Raw genomic sequence first — 13,545 nt, 5'->3', positions numbered from 1 at the left:
AACAAAATGCAGCCTTAGGGTATGTTCGCACGGAGTTAGGGGGCGTTCACACTACCGTCTGTGTCCAACAGGTAGTGTCCGCTCCTAGTGTCCGTTCAAAATCTGGCAGGGACATTAGGAGCGGACACTAGGTGCATTCGGGTGCGTTCTTTTGCACTCCGTGCCCTTCCTTCCCTGTCCGCAAGTGAAGATGTCCGACTTCTCAAGCGGACAGAAGAACCCTACATTCTGATAGAAGGTGGACTCTGATAGTCCCCCGTATATTTTCCTATGGTCTAGCGTTGGCATCCCATCATAGCTTTCTTTCTGATTAGGCCGAGTTGAATATCAGTGGAATCCATGACAACTTCGAGTGTAATGCTTATTCTTTCTTCGTCCTGGTGCAATCTCTGCCTCCCATTTAAAACAATCCAGCCCCAAATCTGCAGCGAATTTCACTGTGCAAACATACCAAGAGAGCCATCCGCCAAGAGAGAGACAGCAGGGAACCAGGCACTTAAAGTTACACTTTTGAATTTTTTGTGCCTCATATCTTGATTGTAAAAGACCTGTCACACTTTTAGATTCATATTAGTTACATATTTCTTACAGGATAGTAGTGTGTGATATAGTATATAGAGGATCTGTCAACTCCCCTGGGTGGTGTAATATACAGAGGATCTGTCAACTCCCCTGGGTGGTGTAGTATATAGAGAATCTATCAGTTCTCCTGTGTGGTGTAGTATATAGAGGACCTGTCCCCTCTCCTCTGTGGTGTAGTATATAGAGGATCTGTCCTCTCTCCTGTGTGGTGTAGTATATAGAGGATCTGTCCTGTGTGGTGTAGTATATAGAGGATCTGTCCCCTCTCCTCTGTGGTGTAGTATATAGAGAATCTGACCTCTCTCCTGTGTGGTGTAGTATATAGAGAATCTGACCTCTCTCCTGTGTGGTGTAGTATATAGAGGACCTGTCAGCTCAGCCAAAATGACATGTCACCTGCATTTCGGTACAATTTCAGAGATACCAAATTTATATAGTTTTGTTTATATTTTAACCCTTTGCGTCACATTTTTGAGACAGAAAAGTACGAATATAGTGCACATTTTCATGCGCAAAATAGACCAAGTTTAAAGGGATTCCACCATTAAAAACTTTTTTTCTGTGAATAACACGTTGGAATAGCCTTTAGAAAGGCTATTCGTCTCTTACCTTTAGATTACATCTCCGCTGCGCCATTCCTTAGAAATACCGGTTTTTACCAGTATGTAAATTAGTTGTCTGGCAGCGATGGGGGTGGGCCCTAGCGCTAAAAATGCGATGAGGGCGTCCCCCACTGCTGCTCGAGAACAGGATCCTGCGCCGCCTCTATCTTCTGCTGAATCCTCCCCTTCTTTCTTTGGCGGCGTCACCTCTGTTGGCTCTGACACTATGGCCGCGCATGCGCAGTCGGCTCTACTAGTGTCAGAGCCGACAGAGGTGACGCCGCCGAAGAAAGAAGGGGGGATCCAGCAGAAGATAGAGGCGGCACAGGATCCTGTTCTCGAGCAGCAGTGGGGATGCCCTCATCGCATTTTCAGTGCTGGGGCCCGCCCCCCCATCGCTGCCAGAGAACTAATTTACATACCGGTAAAAACCGGTATGTCTAAGGAACGGCGCAGCAGAGATGCCATCTAAAGGTAAGAGACGAATAGCCTTTCTAAAGGCTATTCCGACGTGTTATACACAGAAAAAAGGGTTTTAATGGTAGAATCCCTTTAAAGTGGTCTAAGGAGGTGTTCACATGTAGGAATGTGACGCCCCCAAATCAGTGACAGCTTTCGCCCATATTCTGCCTCCATTGTTTTCAATGGGTATTTCTAAGGAACGGCGCGGCTCGCTCCCGTGCACTTAGCCCCTCCTCCCTCCCCCCTCAGAGCAGCAGATACATCACTTGACTTATGAACAGATAAGTCAAGGGATGTGTAAAAAAAAAATGAATAAAGTAAGATAGTGGACAAACAAAGCAGTTTTGCTGAAGCAATGTATTTAGGAAAAGTCTTACATTCACATTAACAAGCAGTATAGATAGGATCCTTGTGATGGGACAATCCCTTTAAGGTTAAAGGGTTAAGGGCTCACTACCTGACCAGGAACCAGATCTCCCCACGCTAGGATAAGAAATAGAAATCAGATCCATCTTCAGACACCTTAACTGGGCAGCATCTCATCTTCTCTTAAAAGCAGGAGGACGGTTCTCACTGGGATCTAAAGGGGGCGCTATGCAGCACTCTATGATCTAGAAGTGCACCATAGACCGGGAGATCGGGTGAGGATATGAAAAAAAAAAAAAATGTCATGGGCATGTTTATGCAGACTGTCAGCCTTCCTCAAGTGATGTGTCAGAAGGGGGAATCTTTTTCGCATTCCTGAGCAATAAGTGCTGTTAGTTTTGGTGCCTGATGTGCTATTTAGGTTCTTTATTGTCAGGAGGGTCAGGTGATTCTGACATCTGACTTTGGCTTCCTCTGTTTGGAGCTCAAAATCACGCCCCCCTGACTGGCACCGCCCACCTGACATTTCAGAGCTTAAATTGCTCATCAGGCACAAAATCTAACTGTGCTTTTGCTTAGGAATGGTGGGGACTAGAGAGAAAATCCAACTGTGCTGAAATCAGTGGAGCAGCGCCTTATTACAGATGCTAAGAACTAGAATAGGTGGAGGTGATGAAAGGTCCTCTGTGAGAGAACATGCTCACATGACCGTGCACCTGCGTTTCATTTTCCGCAACTCGTTCAGCTCTCGGTCTTTGTCTTCCAACATTTGTATGCTTTGTTTTATCTCCTTCTCATTGGTCTCACGCGTCTCTCTAAGCTGATGGATCTGGATCTCTGCCTTCTCATGTCCTGCATTTATATTGTTGGAAAGATAGTTCATAGCCTTCTGCATGTACCTGCTCTGACGGTCCATGGTTGATTCCCTTGAAATATATTTATCCGCCTCCTGCAGACAGGTGTTCAGGAATTTCAGGATTTCGGTTTCTGTGTCAGGGTTATGCTCATGTTCTTCCACGGTGTAGTTCTCTACGCAGAAGATGTGGTTGGCTCCCATATTCTTAAACTTGTCGGAACACTCGTCCGCCTTAGCTTTGTGATTTCCAACCTTTGTCAGAACGATGATGGGATATATATCTACAAGAACAATATATACAATATAATAACATATATATAATATAATATATTGGAAAATTCAACACTCGGAATTCTTGGAAAGCTGGGTGTTCCTCAAACTTGTTCTGTCTCTATTTCTAGGGAAGCTGAGTAAGGCCGGGGCCCCACGGGCGTTATACAGTACTTGCAAAGTAGCTGGGATTCATGCAAATCCCATCCCCACTTTGCTGGAAAAAAATCGCAGCGCGGACACGCTGCGATTTCCAAAAACGTTGCGGTTTTGAAAATCACAGCATGTCAATAAGATCTACGGAAACGCCGGCAGCTTTCCCATAGATATAATGGTAGGATAAAGTCCGCAGAGGAAAACTCAGTGAATTTTCTCTTCAAAGCGCTGCAGGAAGAACTGCAATGCATTCACGCTGCGGTTGTTCCCGCAGTGCTTTACCGCTGCGTTTCCAGCCCGTGGGGCCTTAGCCTAACAGTATGCCTGCTATAACTATAAATTTTGCACCCAACTAGCATTGCTATATCATTGCAAAAGCTGACCCTACACATTAGTGTAAGTTAACACGGCAGAAACCTTTTCTGCTGTCTGACTTTTCCACGTGGCAAGCCGCAACGGGATGCTGATGCAGTGGATTGGCATCCCGTCGTGGCATTCCACTGCTGATTAGGCCCGAATGAATGGGCCTAATCAGCAGTGAATCTCGAGCCGCAGGCGCCGCGGCTGACTCAGCCGTGGAATCCGCGGAAAGATAGGGCATGTCGCTTTTTTTTTTTACCGCTAGCTGAAAAAAAATCACTAGCGGGGAAAAAAAAAGTGAGTGACTCCCATTGAAATGAATGGGAGACGTTTTTGCAGGCGGATTTTGAGGCGGATTCCGCATTAAAATCCTGCAAAAAACTCTTGTGTGAACTGACCCTTAGAAATACGTCGAGTGATCAGACATGTAGATGCCACAAACGGTCATTCCCTGACAATGGCAGACTATAGTCTGCTGAAAACAGATCGGTCATGCTGGATATTTTTGGACGGCATTTGGCTGAAAATATCAGTGCTTGGTACAATTAGTCACTTGTGAACTTCCACAGACTCGCTGCACCTCTTTTTTTTTTTTTTTTTTTTGAAGGACTATATTGCCCATCTCTTACCTGTTATATTGTGAGCTGCTCGGATGAAAGGCTCCAACTCCTTGTAACGTTCATCTGTCAGTAGATCGTCTGCACTGGAGGAAAGGAAGGCGCAAAATAGGTTATATCGCTGCACCCATAGTGCTTGTCAGGGTCTAGTAACCAGGACCCCAAAGAAGGGAACCCCAAATACAAATTGTATTCTTTATCACTGTATTTGAGAATTGTCGTGGGCACAATATAGCAGTATTATTTTGGTTCTTGAAAGGGAGTTTGTAACCAGAACCCTGCAGATAGATAGGTTAGCGTCACCTGAATCACATTGTGTTTTCCTATTTATATTGACACTTTTGCCTATATGAAAATAGGCTATGTGCAAAAAAGTGGGGGTGGCCACCTACATTTTTGGAGCAACAGCAATGCCCTCGTTGGTGAAATAGCTCATTTGCATATTGTCAAAAACAGTGATATCTTAGCAACAGAGGAGAAAGCACTATTTGATTCAGGTGACCCTAACCTAAGTATCTGCAGGACTGTGGTGACTTGATGGTTCTGCTGACAGACTCCCTTTAATAACTTGTCAATATCTGTAGCTAGTGCTAGTGTTCGTGAATCCTTATGTAAATTTACATAAAATGACAACAAAAATCAGAATTAAGTTGAGTACCTGTATACAAACACCGGGACAATGATCTCCACAATGCGATCACTGAATAGTCGATGAATCAGATTTAATTTCTCTCTGAGGCTCCGATCCCATTCTACCTTACTCCGATTTCGCAACTGACCTGTTGAAAAGTCAAAGACCACAATGATAGAGAAGCAGGATATTTGTCTATGCATATCGCTCCAGCCCTACAGATAGATAGGTTAGGTTCACCAGTACCGAGCATATCGCTCCAGCCCTACAGATAGATAGGTTAGGTTTGTCAATATGCAAATTAGCTATTTGGAGCAGCAAGGTCTGGCATGCAGTAATGCCCTGATTGTTCCAAAGATCTCATTTGTATATTAACAAAAGTGGCAGAATCTCTGCAATGGAGGAAGCCATTCACAAGGGGAACACACTGATCCAGGTGACACTAACCTACCAATCTTTGGGGCTGGGTTGATATGCTGGGTTCTGCTGCTGACAGGTTTTGTTATTACTACTTTCATTTTATACTCAGTTTTCTAAATTTATTCAGGCCTGATCAGCTCATTAATCTATTAACATTTATGTAATCCATAGAATAAAAACTAAGTCACAAAATGAGTTTCGTCAACAGTAGAGAGCCTGCCTGTTGATGGTTTCCAAATAGCTAGTTTACACTTGATAAGTGCTAATAAACGGTGGAGCTTCCCATTAAATACAAAGGACCAGACCTACCCATCTGAGCGGCGATCTCGTCTTGTTCTTCTGGGCTCATTTTATAAACCCCTCGGTTGTCGGTGATGAATACTTTAGGTGTCAGTTTGTAGTCCTTTCTCTCCATCGTGATGGGGTCACTAGACTTCCCTGTTCCTGATCCGGCAATATTTTTAAAGCCCTCTTGGTGGACGACATTCATGCTTGTGTTAATAAAAGAGGATTTCCCATGCCCGGTCATACCAAATAACTGCAGGCTCACCCGCTCATATTTGGGATTCGGACTGTAATTCCGCAATCTGTCTAATAATATGCGCGCCATCTCAGACCTAAAACATGAAAAAATCTTAAAAACTAACAAACCGTGGAATAAACCTTTTAATACAATACAATGCAACACAACATATCACATCGGTGCCATCTATTGGTCAGCATTAAAGAAAAATGACATATTTGGGCCCCATGACCATGGGACAATACAGACTAGAAAATCCGGCCTGTACCTAGTCAGGAGACCAGAGTCCTTTCATCCTAATGATCTATGATGCTGCTAGACTCTGCCTCCTCGCAACTCCATTGTCTGGTACTGTATATAGTGTGGTCAGTAGAGCTGCAAAGAAGAAGGGACTCCCGGCATTATAGATCACTAGGATGCAAGGAGTCCCGTCTACTGACTAGGTTTGGACTCAGAAATCCAGCCAATGTATGGATTGGATTTTCCGGTACAGATTGTCTGGTGTATCTGAGGCCTTGAGCACTTTCAGCCCACTGACCTCAGCACCTAAAGTGATAGACTTGCAGGGTATGCTGGCAGTCAGGGGCATCGCTACAGCGGGTGCAGTGGTAGCAGTGGCTCCCAGGCCCTGGACCTTGAGGACCCTCTGCCCCATTAAATATACTAGTATTCTCATGAGCACATGGTAGGTAGGGGCCCATTACAGATTTTGCACTGGGGCCCAGGAGCTTCAAGTTACACCTCTGCTGGCAGTATTAGTATCACAACAGATGGAGAGTCAAATGTTGACAAACACAAATATACATGTAAAATTACCTCTCGCTCCTCGGATCCATCGCTGCTGAGCCTTGTATTTACTCATCAGCTAGAAAATCCCACAGCTGCTAGAGCTGCCGCAGATAGACAGAATATATAAGCAGAATTTACATGAAGAATAATTACATGCCAAAGTCCTGGCCAGGGGACATAAATACAAGAGACTTCCTGCTGTGTACAGGGATACATGGTTATACAGTTATTTGTGATACTTTGCCCTTTACCCCTTATAGGCATCATAAATGGAATTATACCAAGAGGTCAATTGGTATATTCTGAAGTCGTCCCTACTGTAAGCTCCAGGGTACAAGGACCTGGGTAAGTGCTGATGCAAACCTACTAGAGCACTATTTCCTTCATGGGAATCCAGCACACTGAGGAGAAGATTCTAGAACTTTGTGAAAAACCGGTATCAGCAGCCCCTTTATCTTACCTGTCCTCTTAAAGGGAATTTGTCACCAGAAAATTAACTATTTTTAATTTTTTTTATTATGTTAAACATATTTATTTATTTTCTGTTCCATGTCACTAATCAGTATTTATAAAAGTACTACATACAATTTTCACTCGATATAGCACATCCTGATGCCAATTCTACACAGGCTTTCTTTGCAGCGGTCACTTCACATACATTACATACATTATTAAAATAGAAGATAACACTCCAATAGATAACACCACTGAGCTATCATTACATCCACTAATAACTTTAGTTGGTGTCACACCTTGTCTTTTCCCCCTCTCTGCACAGAGCATTTCTAGAAAACTCTCCCATAGACCTTAGGCCGGGTTCGCACAGGGTTTTTTGGGCCGGATTTTGATACGAAATCTGGCTCAAAAAACCGCCCCCCATTGAATTCAATGTGTTGTTTTTTTTCTGTGAGCAGTTTATCCTCGCTCGCGGAAAAAAAGAAACATGCCCTTCTTCAGGCTAGTTTTATCTCCCGACTAGCCCCATTCATTTGGGCCTAATCCAGAACAGAATGCCACAATTGGATGCCGGTGAACTGTATGCACTGCACTGGCATACAGTCGCGGCTAGCCATTTTGTGGACCAGATTCTGAGGCAATATTTATGTAAGAGGGGATCGGGAGCATAATTTCTTCAAGGAGAAGGTATATATAACAGGGCTTTAATAATAGAATTGGGCAGTATTCATTTTAGTTGGCACTTGGGCATTATTGATGTATGGGAAATGTAGTTTCCAGATTACAGGTAGAACTTTGCTTTCTTCTTACAGGCAGAACCATCTCGCCTCCGTTTGGGAAAACTTTTTCAAAAGACTTCCTTATATTGGTCCTTACCCAGAAACAGATCTAAAAAGCTGAATATTTTTTTGTGAATAACTCATAAGTATGTGGTTTATACTGAGCCGACACACCCAGAAGTTTCTACATGGCTTATTTACGGAAAACCGATTCTGAGTAAAAGTGAAAGTCATCTTGTACCCTTACATTAACCTCTTCCTCTATGTACAATTTATGCCGGGGTCTTACGTTAAGGCAGCTTAATACAGATTTTTTCAAAATTTGGACAATTTCAGAATTTTGGAAGGGGAAACTCCACTGAAAATGGGAATTTACCTTTGTAAAAATTCAGATGATGCCACCTAGTAACAGAGAATGTGTATTGCAGGTGACAACCACACAGAGATCAAGCATAGTCAATCAGGTCACTGAATTGCTGGTGATATGTTTATAACACATCCTATATAATATATATTATGTAATAACATCTACTATATAACATGATATATATTATGTTGTATTTTACATTATTTATATCCCTGGGTGTGGTTGATATCCATCAGATGGTGCAACTACTAATGCAAGATAATTGGCTAGACAAGATTCTGATGATGTCATCGATCAATCGCGTTGTGGGGAATGTACTTAAGCCGATATATCGTGCGCTGGTCTTAATCTGAAGATCGCTGTAATAAGATGTGCTAAATATATTAGGAAACAGAAGACACTTAATAAATTTGACGCATCTTTAAGCAGCCGGTGAACCGTGCGCCAGTTTTAACTGAAGTCATAATAAATCCATCAGGAATTTGGGAAGGCTCCACCCCTCCTGCTAAACCCCTCCCATTTCTCCTGTGACACATTTTTGTGCAAATGAGGCTTGTATACCAAAATTTTTTTACTTTCCTATGCCGGTTTTGTGGCGTAAAGATAATAAATTCCCCAAAGTCTCTTTGATGTTTTTAGGCGTAATATAGATACAGAATATCTGAATGTACAATGGGCCACACACAGACTGCACATGGACCCATATTTTGACAGTCCGTCAGATGGGGGAATATGGAATATATTAGACTATTGGCAGCGGAAAAGCTTTTTTTAACCCAAAGAATACCCAAGAGTTTATTACAGGAACTATTTTGGAAATTTCTACTCACCAAGAAACTAGAAGTGAAAGGTCTTAGGGGGCAGGGGGACAAGAGGGCTTTTCAGAGAAGATAGGGTCTAGGGGGAGAAGAATGAGGTCCGAGGCATAAGGGGAGGAAATATTCATTACGGTACGTTTTTGTTCTGTTGGCTGTACTCTTTAATTAAAAATTAACAAACGGAAACAAAAATTTTGGCAAAAAATAAGATATTTTATCGCATATAACATGACTTGGAAAGTCATGGACTTGGAAAATATGACAATCTTTAATCTGGAATATTTGATAATTTGTCACATCCAGTTGATGATCCTTTAATGTTTCACAGTAGAAAAAAGTTTAGGGTGAGCAATTATAGACCATGACAAAACCAGTAACCCAAAATTTTAGAGGTGGCCCTTAATGTGTCACATTACTGTCCTCGGTTTATATAAAGCAGACAAGGACGACGTGATATAAAAGATCCTTTATTAAAGTGTAACAGCAGTTAGTGGTCATTAGTATTCACGTACAATATCGCCGCCTCTACCCCTAGTTCAGTTTTCTTACCCCCCCCCATTCCACATGCGGATCAGTATTATTCTACAATCAGCCTCGCTCTGGCGGGAGGACACGGTTATTACATTAGTCACTACTGATTATTCCAGTACATGTATCGCTCTATATACACAGTATACAACATGTGGTCCGATATCATCACAGATAGTAAGTGATCGGTGACAATCAGGTGTCGCTCAGCTGGCTGACGTCCGTAAGACGCGTCCCTTCCAGTATGTCGTGGACGTCTTGCATGGAAGTTGCTTGTCGGATTTTCTCCAAGCTGACCTGTTGTGGAATCAGAAGTCACTGAAAGTTTGGAATAAACATCAAAGCCTGTGACACTTCCTGCCATTGTGTTATCAAAGGGATATTTTGAGGGAATTTATTAAGACTGTGGTTTCCTCTGCCAGTCTTAATTCAATTCCTTACCCTGCTGGAGCAAACTAAGAGGCCAGGAGGCCTTAATCATTTCGGTGCATCCTGCATTGAAATTAAAATATACATTAATCCCAATTTTCTGTCATGAGTTATACTATATCTGCCAGGCCATGGTGTCCCCATCCCAGCATGCCTTGACCTTCAACTACTTTTCTAAAAAGTGCAGAGCAGGTTGGAAAATGGAGAAGGTAGCACATATGATCTCAAACAGCTGTGAGCCAAAAATGTGCCCCTTTTGCAACAAAAAACTGGCAAGCTTTTTTTTGTATATTCTACCTATTGCAGCTGACTAAACATCTTCAATAACTATTGACAGCTATTCCTCTGGAGCCATCCATGCACATGCACACTCTGAGTATAAGCATGCATATTTTCTGAATGGAGAGAAAGGAGTATGCCGTAGTCAGACATACCTGGCAGCAACTTATTTTCCTTGAAAACAAAGGATAACGTTTGATATCCAACAAGTTGGATAGATTTTCCCCTGATCAATATGTTGGGGGAGATTGGGCACATTCCCTGTATCCATACGATAGATGACCAGCCCTGTTGAAATCATCAGGCCCTTCTGACTTTACTCTTATGCATACGGCACCTTATGTGAGTTATATGCACACAGTATCACACATCAGTGGATTAGTTACACAGCTCAGCACACAGTACCACACATCATAGGATTAGATACACAGCTAAGCAGACACTATCACACATCAGGGGATTAGTTACACAGCTCAGCAGACAGTATCACACATCAGGGGATTAGATACACAGCTCAGCACACAGTATCACACATCAGAGGATTAGATACACACCTCAGCACACAGTATCACACATCAGTGGATTAGATACACAGCTCAGCAGACAGTATCACACATCAGGGGATTAGTTACACAGCTCAGCAGACAGTATCACACATCAGTGGATTAGATACACAGCCCAGAACACAGTATCACACATCAGGGGATTAGATACACAGCTCACCACACATCAGAGCTTTACTCTAGGTTTCTATAACAACCCAGCCAAGTTTCTTCACTGTTGTAGGTCAGCTTTCAAGGAGCAGGGCGCTGAGGATGACACTGTTACATAAGGTCACATTCACACAGCTTTACTCCAGGTAACAACCGATCGCACATTTTTCACCAATATCCAACCTGAGATACACAAGATCACATGACGCTTATGGACACATACAAACGACATAAAAAATACACAAGTGCAAAACTGGGAAATTCTTATGGGGCCACTACACAAACAAAAGATGAAATATACGCGGGTGAAATTGGGTCCTCCTGCTAGTATATGTATATACTGTTTTATGAACATTGGTGGGGATGGTGGTTTGGATGCATACACTGCCCCTATAATAACAGTGTCCAAAAGTGTTGTCATAGGGACAAGGAAGAAGAGAGGCTACAGACATTATGGAACTACACATGGTCTTAATACTGTACAGAAACTGCAGAGACCTCCTTTCCCCCATGGCCACTACTTTGTCACATATCTCCAGTGACCATTGACATCCAATACGTGACTGTATCAGCCGCTGCTCTTCTGCTGTATTATAAGGTGATGACATCCGGTGGAGCGGCCCTATGACAGGACATGCGCTCACGTAGATGACACTCATGTCAGGTTACCTGCAGCTTCTGTGACAACCGCACAAAGTCCCTCTGCACCTCCTCGCTGGTCTTCAGCTCTGTCTGCAGCCTCAAGACTTTGTTCCTTTCATCGCTCAGAGCAAGCTGGAGAGAAGTCTGGAGACAAAGACAACGTGAACACATCTGTGGTATGAGGCCAAAATGGAATAACACATATGCTATGCAGTTTCTGTAATGTTGGTCATTCTGACATCACCCAGCTTTCCGAGAAACAGAGAGAACTAGCAAATGACTGAATAGGATTTTGTTAGAAGAGGACAGGACGTAAGATTTATGGTTTCTCATACCTTCTCCTCTTTCTCCTTCTGCACAGACTTCTCCATGTCCCCAAGAGACTCCCAGAGCTTCTGGACCTGACTCTCAGATTCCTGCAGCTGTAACTCGGCCTGGAGAAAAGGAAAAAATTATCCGGACCAGATAGGAAGAGAAATACAAGTGAAATCAAACTTATTCTATCCTTACGGTAGATTTCTGTGCTCCATCAAAGATGGTATAAGATTATCTCTGATGAAGCAGAACTGTAGTGTAAAGCATGGAGGCGGAATAGAGGAGCAGCAGCCTGAACGTTGTGAGACAGAAGTCCAATTCGACCATGTAGCCACAGGCCATAACTTTATTGTCATTATTACAACTGCATAAACTAGTAATATGAACAGGCAGAGTTGCAGTGTAAAGCATAGGGGAAAACCAGAGACACCATTATCTGGTGTAGTGGTCAAAATGGTCCCATAAACCAAAAAATAACCATGAAAACCATCACTTGTATGTGGAGCACATGCACAGAGGTAACTGGTGGTTGTCTAGTATAAATGGTGTACTGGAAGGAAACATAGGGACCGAAGATACCAGCGTGGAAGATGAAGGGGAGGAAGGAAATAGAGGATCTGCAATGGTCACTCCCATCATTCTGATCTCTTATCTCACCTGCTTCCTGTCCTCCTGTATCCTGTCCATCTCTGTCCTAAGGCTGGAGAGCGTGGCTGTAAAATTACAGATATACAGTGAGGAACATCTGACCAAAGACACTGCCACCAACCAGAGTAACTGTGAAGGAAATTCCACCACAGGCCTTGACCCTGCCCATAAAAATAGTGAGGGACATCTGACTACTGACCCTGCCATCACTTCTAAATAGTGAGGGACATCTGACTACTGATCCTGCTACCACCCATAAACACCCAGGATATCCCACCAGAGACCCTGCCACTGCCCAAATTACAGACAGTGAGGGACATCTGACCACAGACCCTGCCATCACTTCTAAATAGTGAGGGACATCTGAAAAGGGACCTGCCCAAATTATAGATAAATAGTGAGGGATATCTGTCCACAGACCCTGCCACCGCTCAGAACACCGCACATACCTTCCATAATCTCTGTAACACCACAGTCACGATGATATGAGGAAGAGAAGGAAAAAAAGATCACAATAAGTCATTGGATAAATACCCACAAATAGTACACCCACACACTGTATACCCATATACTGTTACATGGCATATTCCCATGAGGTCATATAAGACAATTCTGCAGTTTTTTGCTGTAATTAGAGCAACCAAGGGGAAGAAACCCTCTGTAGAGACGAGTCCCTGGCAGAGCAGGTCTAAGGCAGCTAATACCCAGCATCCCCGCCATGTCTGAGGCATCGATCACGTGATTCTGTGGTCTCACAGAGGCAGCGACAGTGCTGTGACCTCAGTTCACTACGAGGTACTCATTGAACGTTATATAGACTGTAAAATTGTTTATTTATGCTAACTGGATCTTCTCGTAGTAGACTGAAGCCGCTTTAAACCTGCTCTGTAGTTACAATGGTACTGGTTTAAATAGGACCTGTCACCAGTTCTGAAAA

General features: G+C 43.1%; 2 protein-coding genes across 2 annotated transcripts; both read right to left on the bottom strand.

Moving 5' to 3' along the window:
• Positions 1-2,098: 2,098 nt before the first annotated feature.
• Positions 2,099-6,746, bottom strand: LOC142216515 (uncharacterized). The gene is made up of 5 exons (XM_075284386.1): positions 6,662-6,746; positions 5,632-5,939; positions 4,930-5,050; positions 4,284-4,357; positions 2,099-3,149 (listed from the first exon to the last, which is right to left on the bottom strand). The coding sequence occupies exons 1-5, from the start codon at positions 6,679-6,681 to the stop codon at positions 2,713-2,715; spliced, it is 960 nt and encodes a 319-aa protein (XP_075140487.1). The 5' UTR covers positions 6,682-6,746; the 3' UTR covers positions 2,099-2,712.
• Positions 6,747-9,525: 2,779 nt separating this feature from the next.
• On the bottom strand, positions 9,526-13,113 carry LOC142216192 (rab GTPase-binding effector protein 1-like). Its single transcript, XM_075283831.1, has 5 exons — positions 13,058-13,113; positions 12,618-12,673; positions 11,981-12,079; positions 11,673-11,789; positions 9,526-9,879 (listed from the first exon to the last, which is right to left on the bottom strand). Exons 1-5 carry the CDS (start codon positions 13,062-13,064, stop codon positions 9,778-9,780), a joined length of 381 nt encoding a protein of 126 aa, XP_075139932.1. The 5' UTR covers positions 13,065-13,113; the 3' UTR covers positions 9,526-9,777.
• Positions 13,114-13,545: the final 432 nt, after the last annotated feature.

The sequence above is a fragment of the Leptodactylus fuscus genome, chromosome 8 (genome assembly GCF_031893055.1).
Source record: "Leptodactylus fuscus isolate aLepFus1 chromosome 8, aLepFus1.hap2, whole genome shotgun sequence".
NCBI lineage: Eukaryota > Metazoa > Chordata > Amphibia > Anura > Leptodactylidae > Leptodactylus > Leptodactylus fuscus.
Note: the sequence above shows the minus strand (reverse complement) of the source record. Positions and strands in the feature narration are given on the sequence as shown.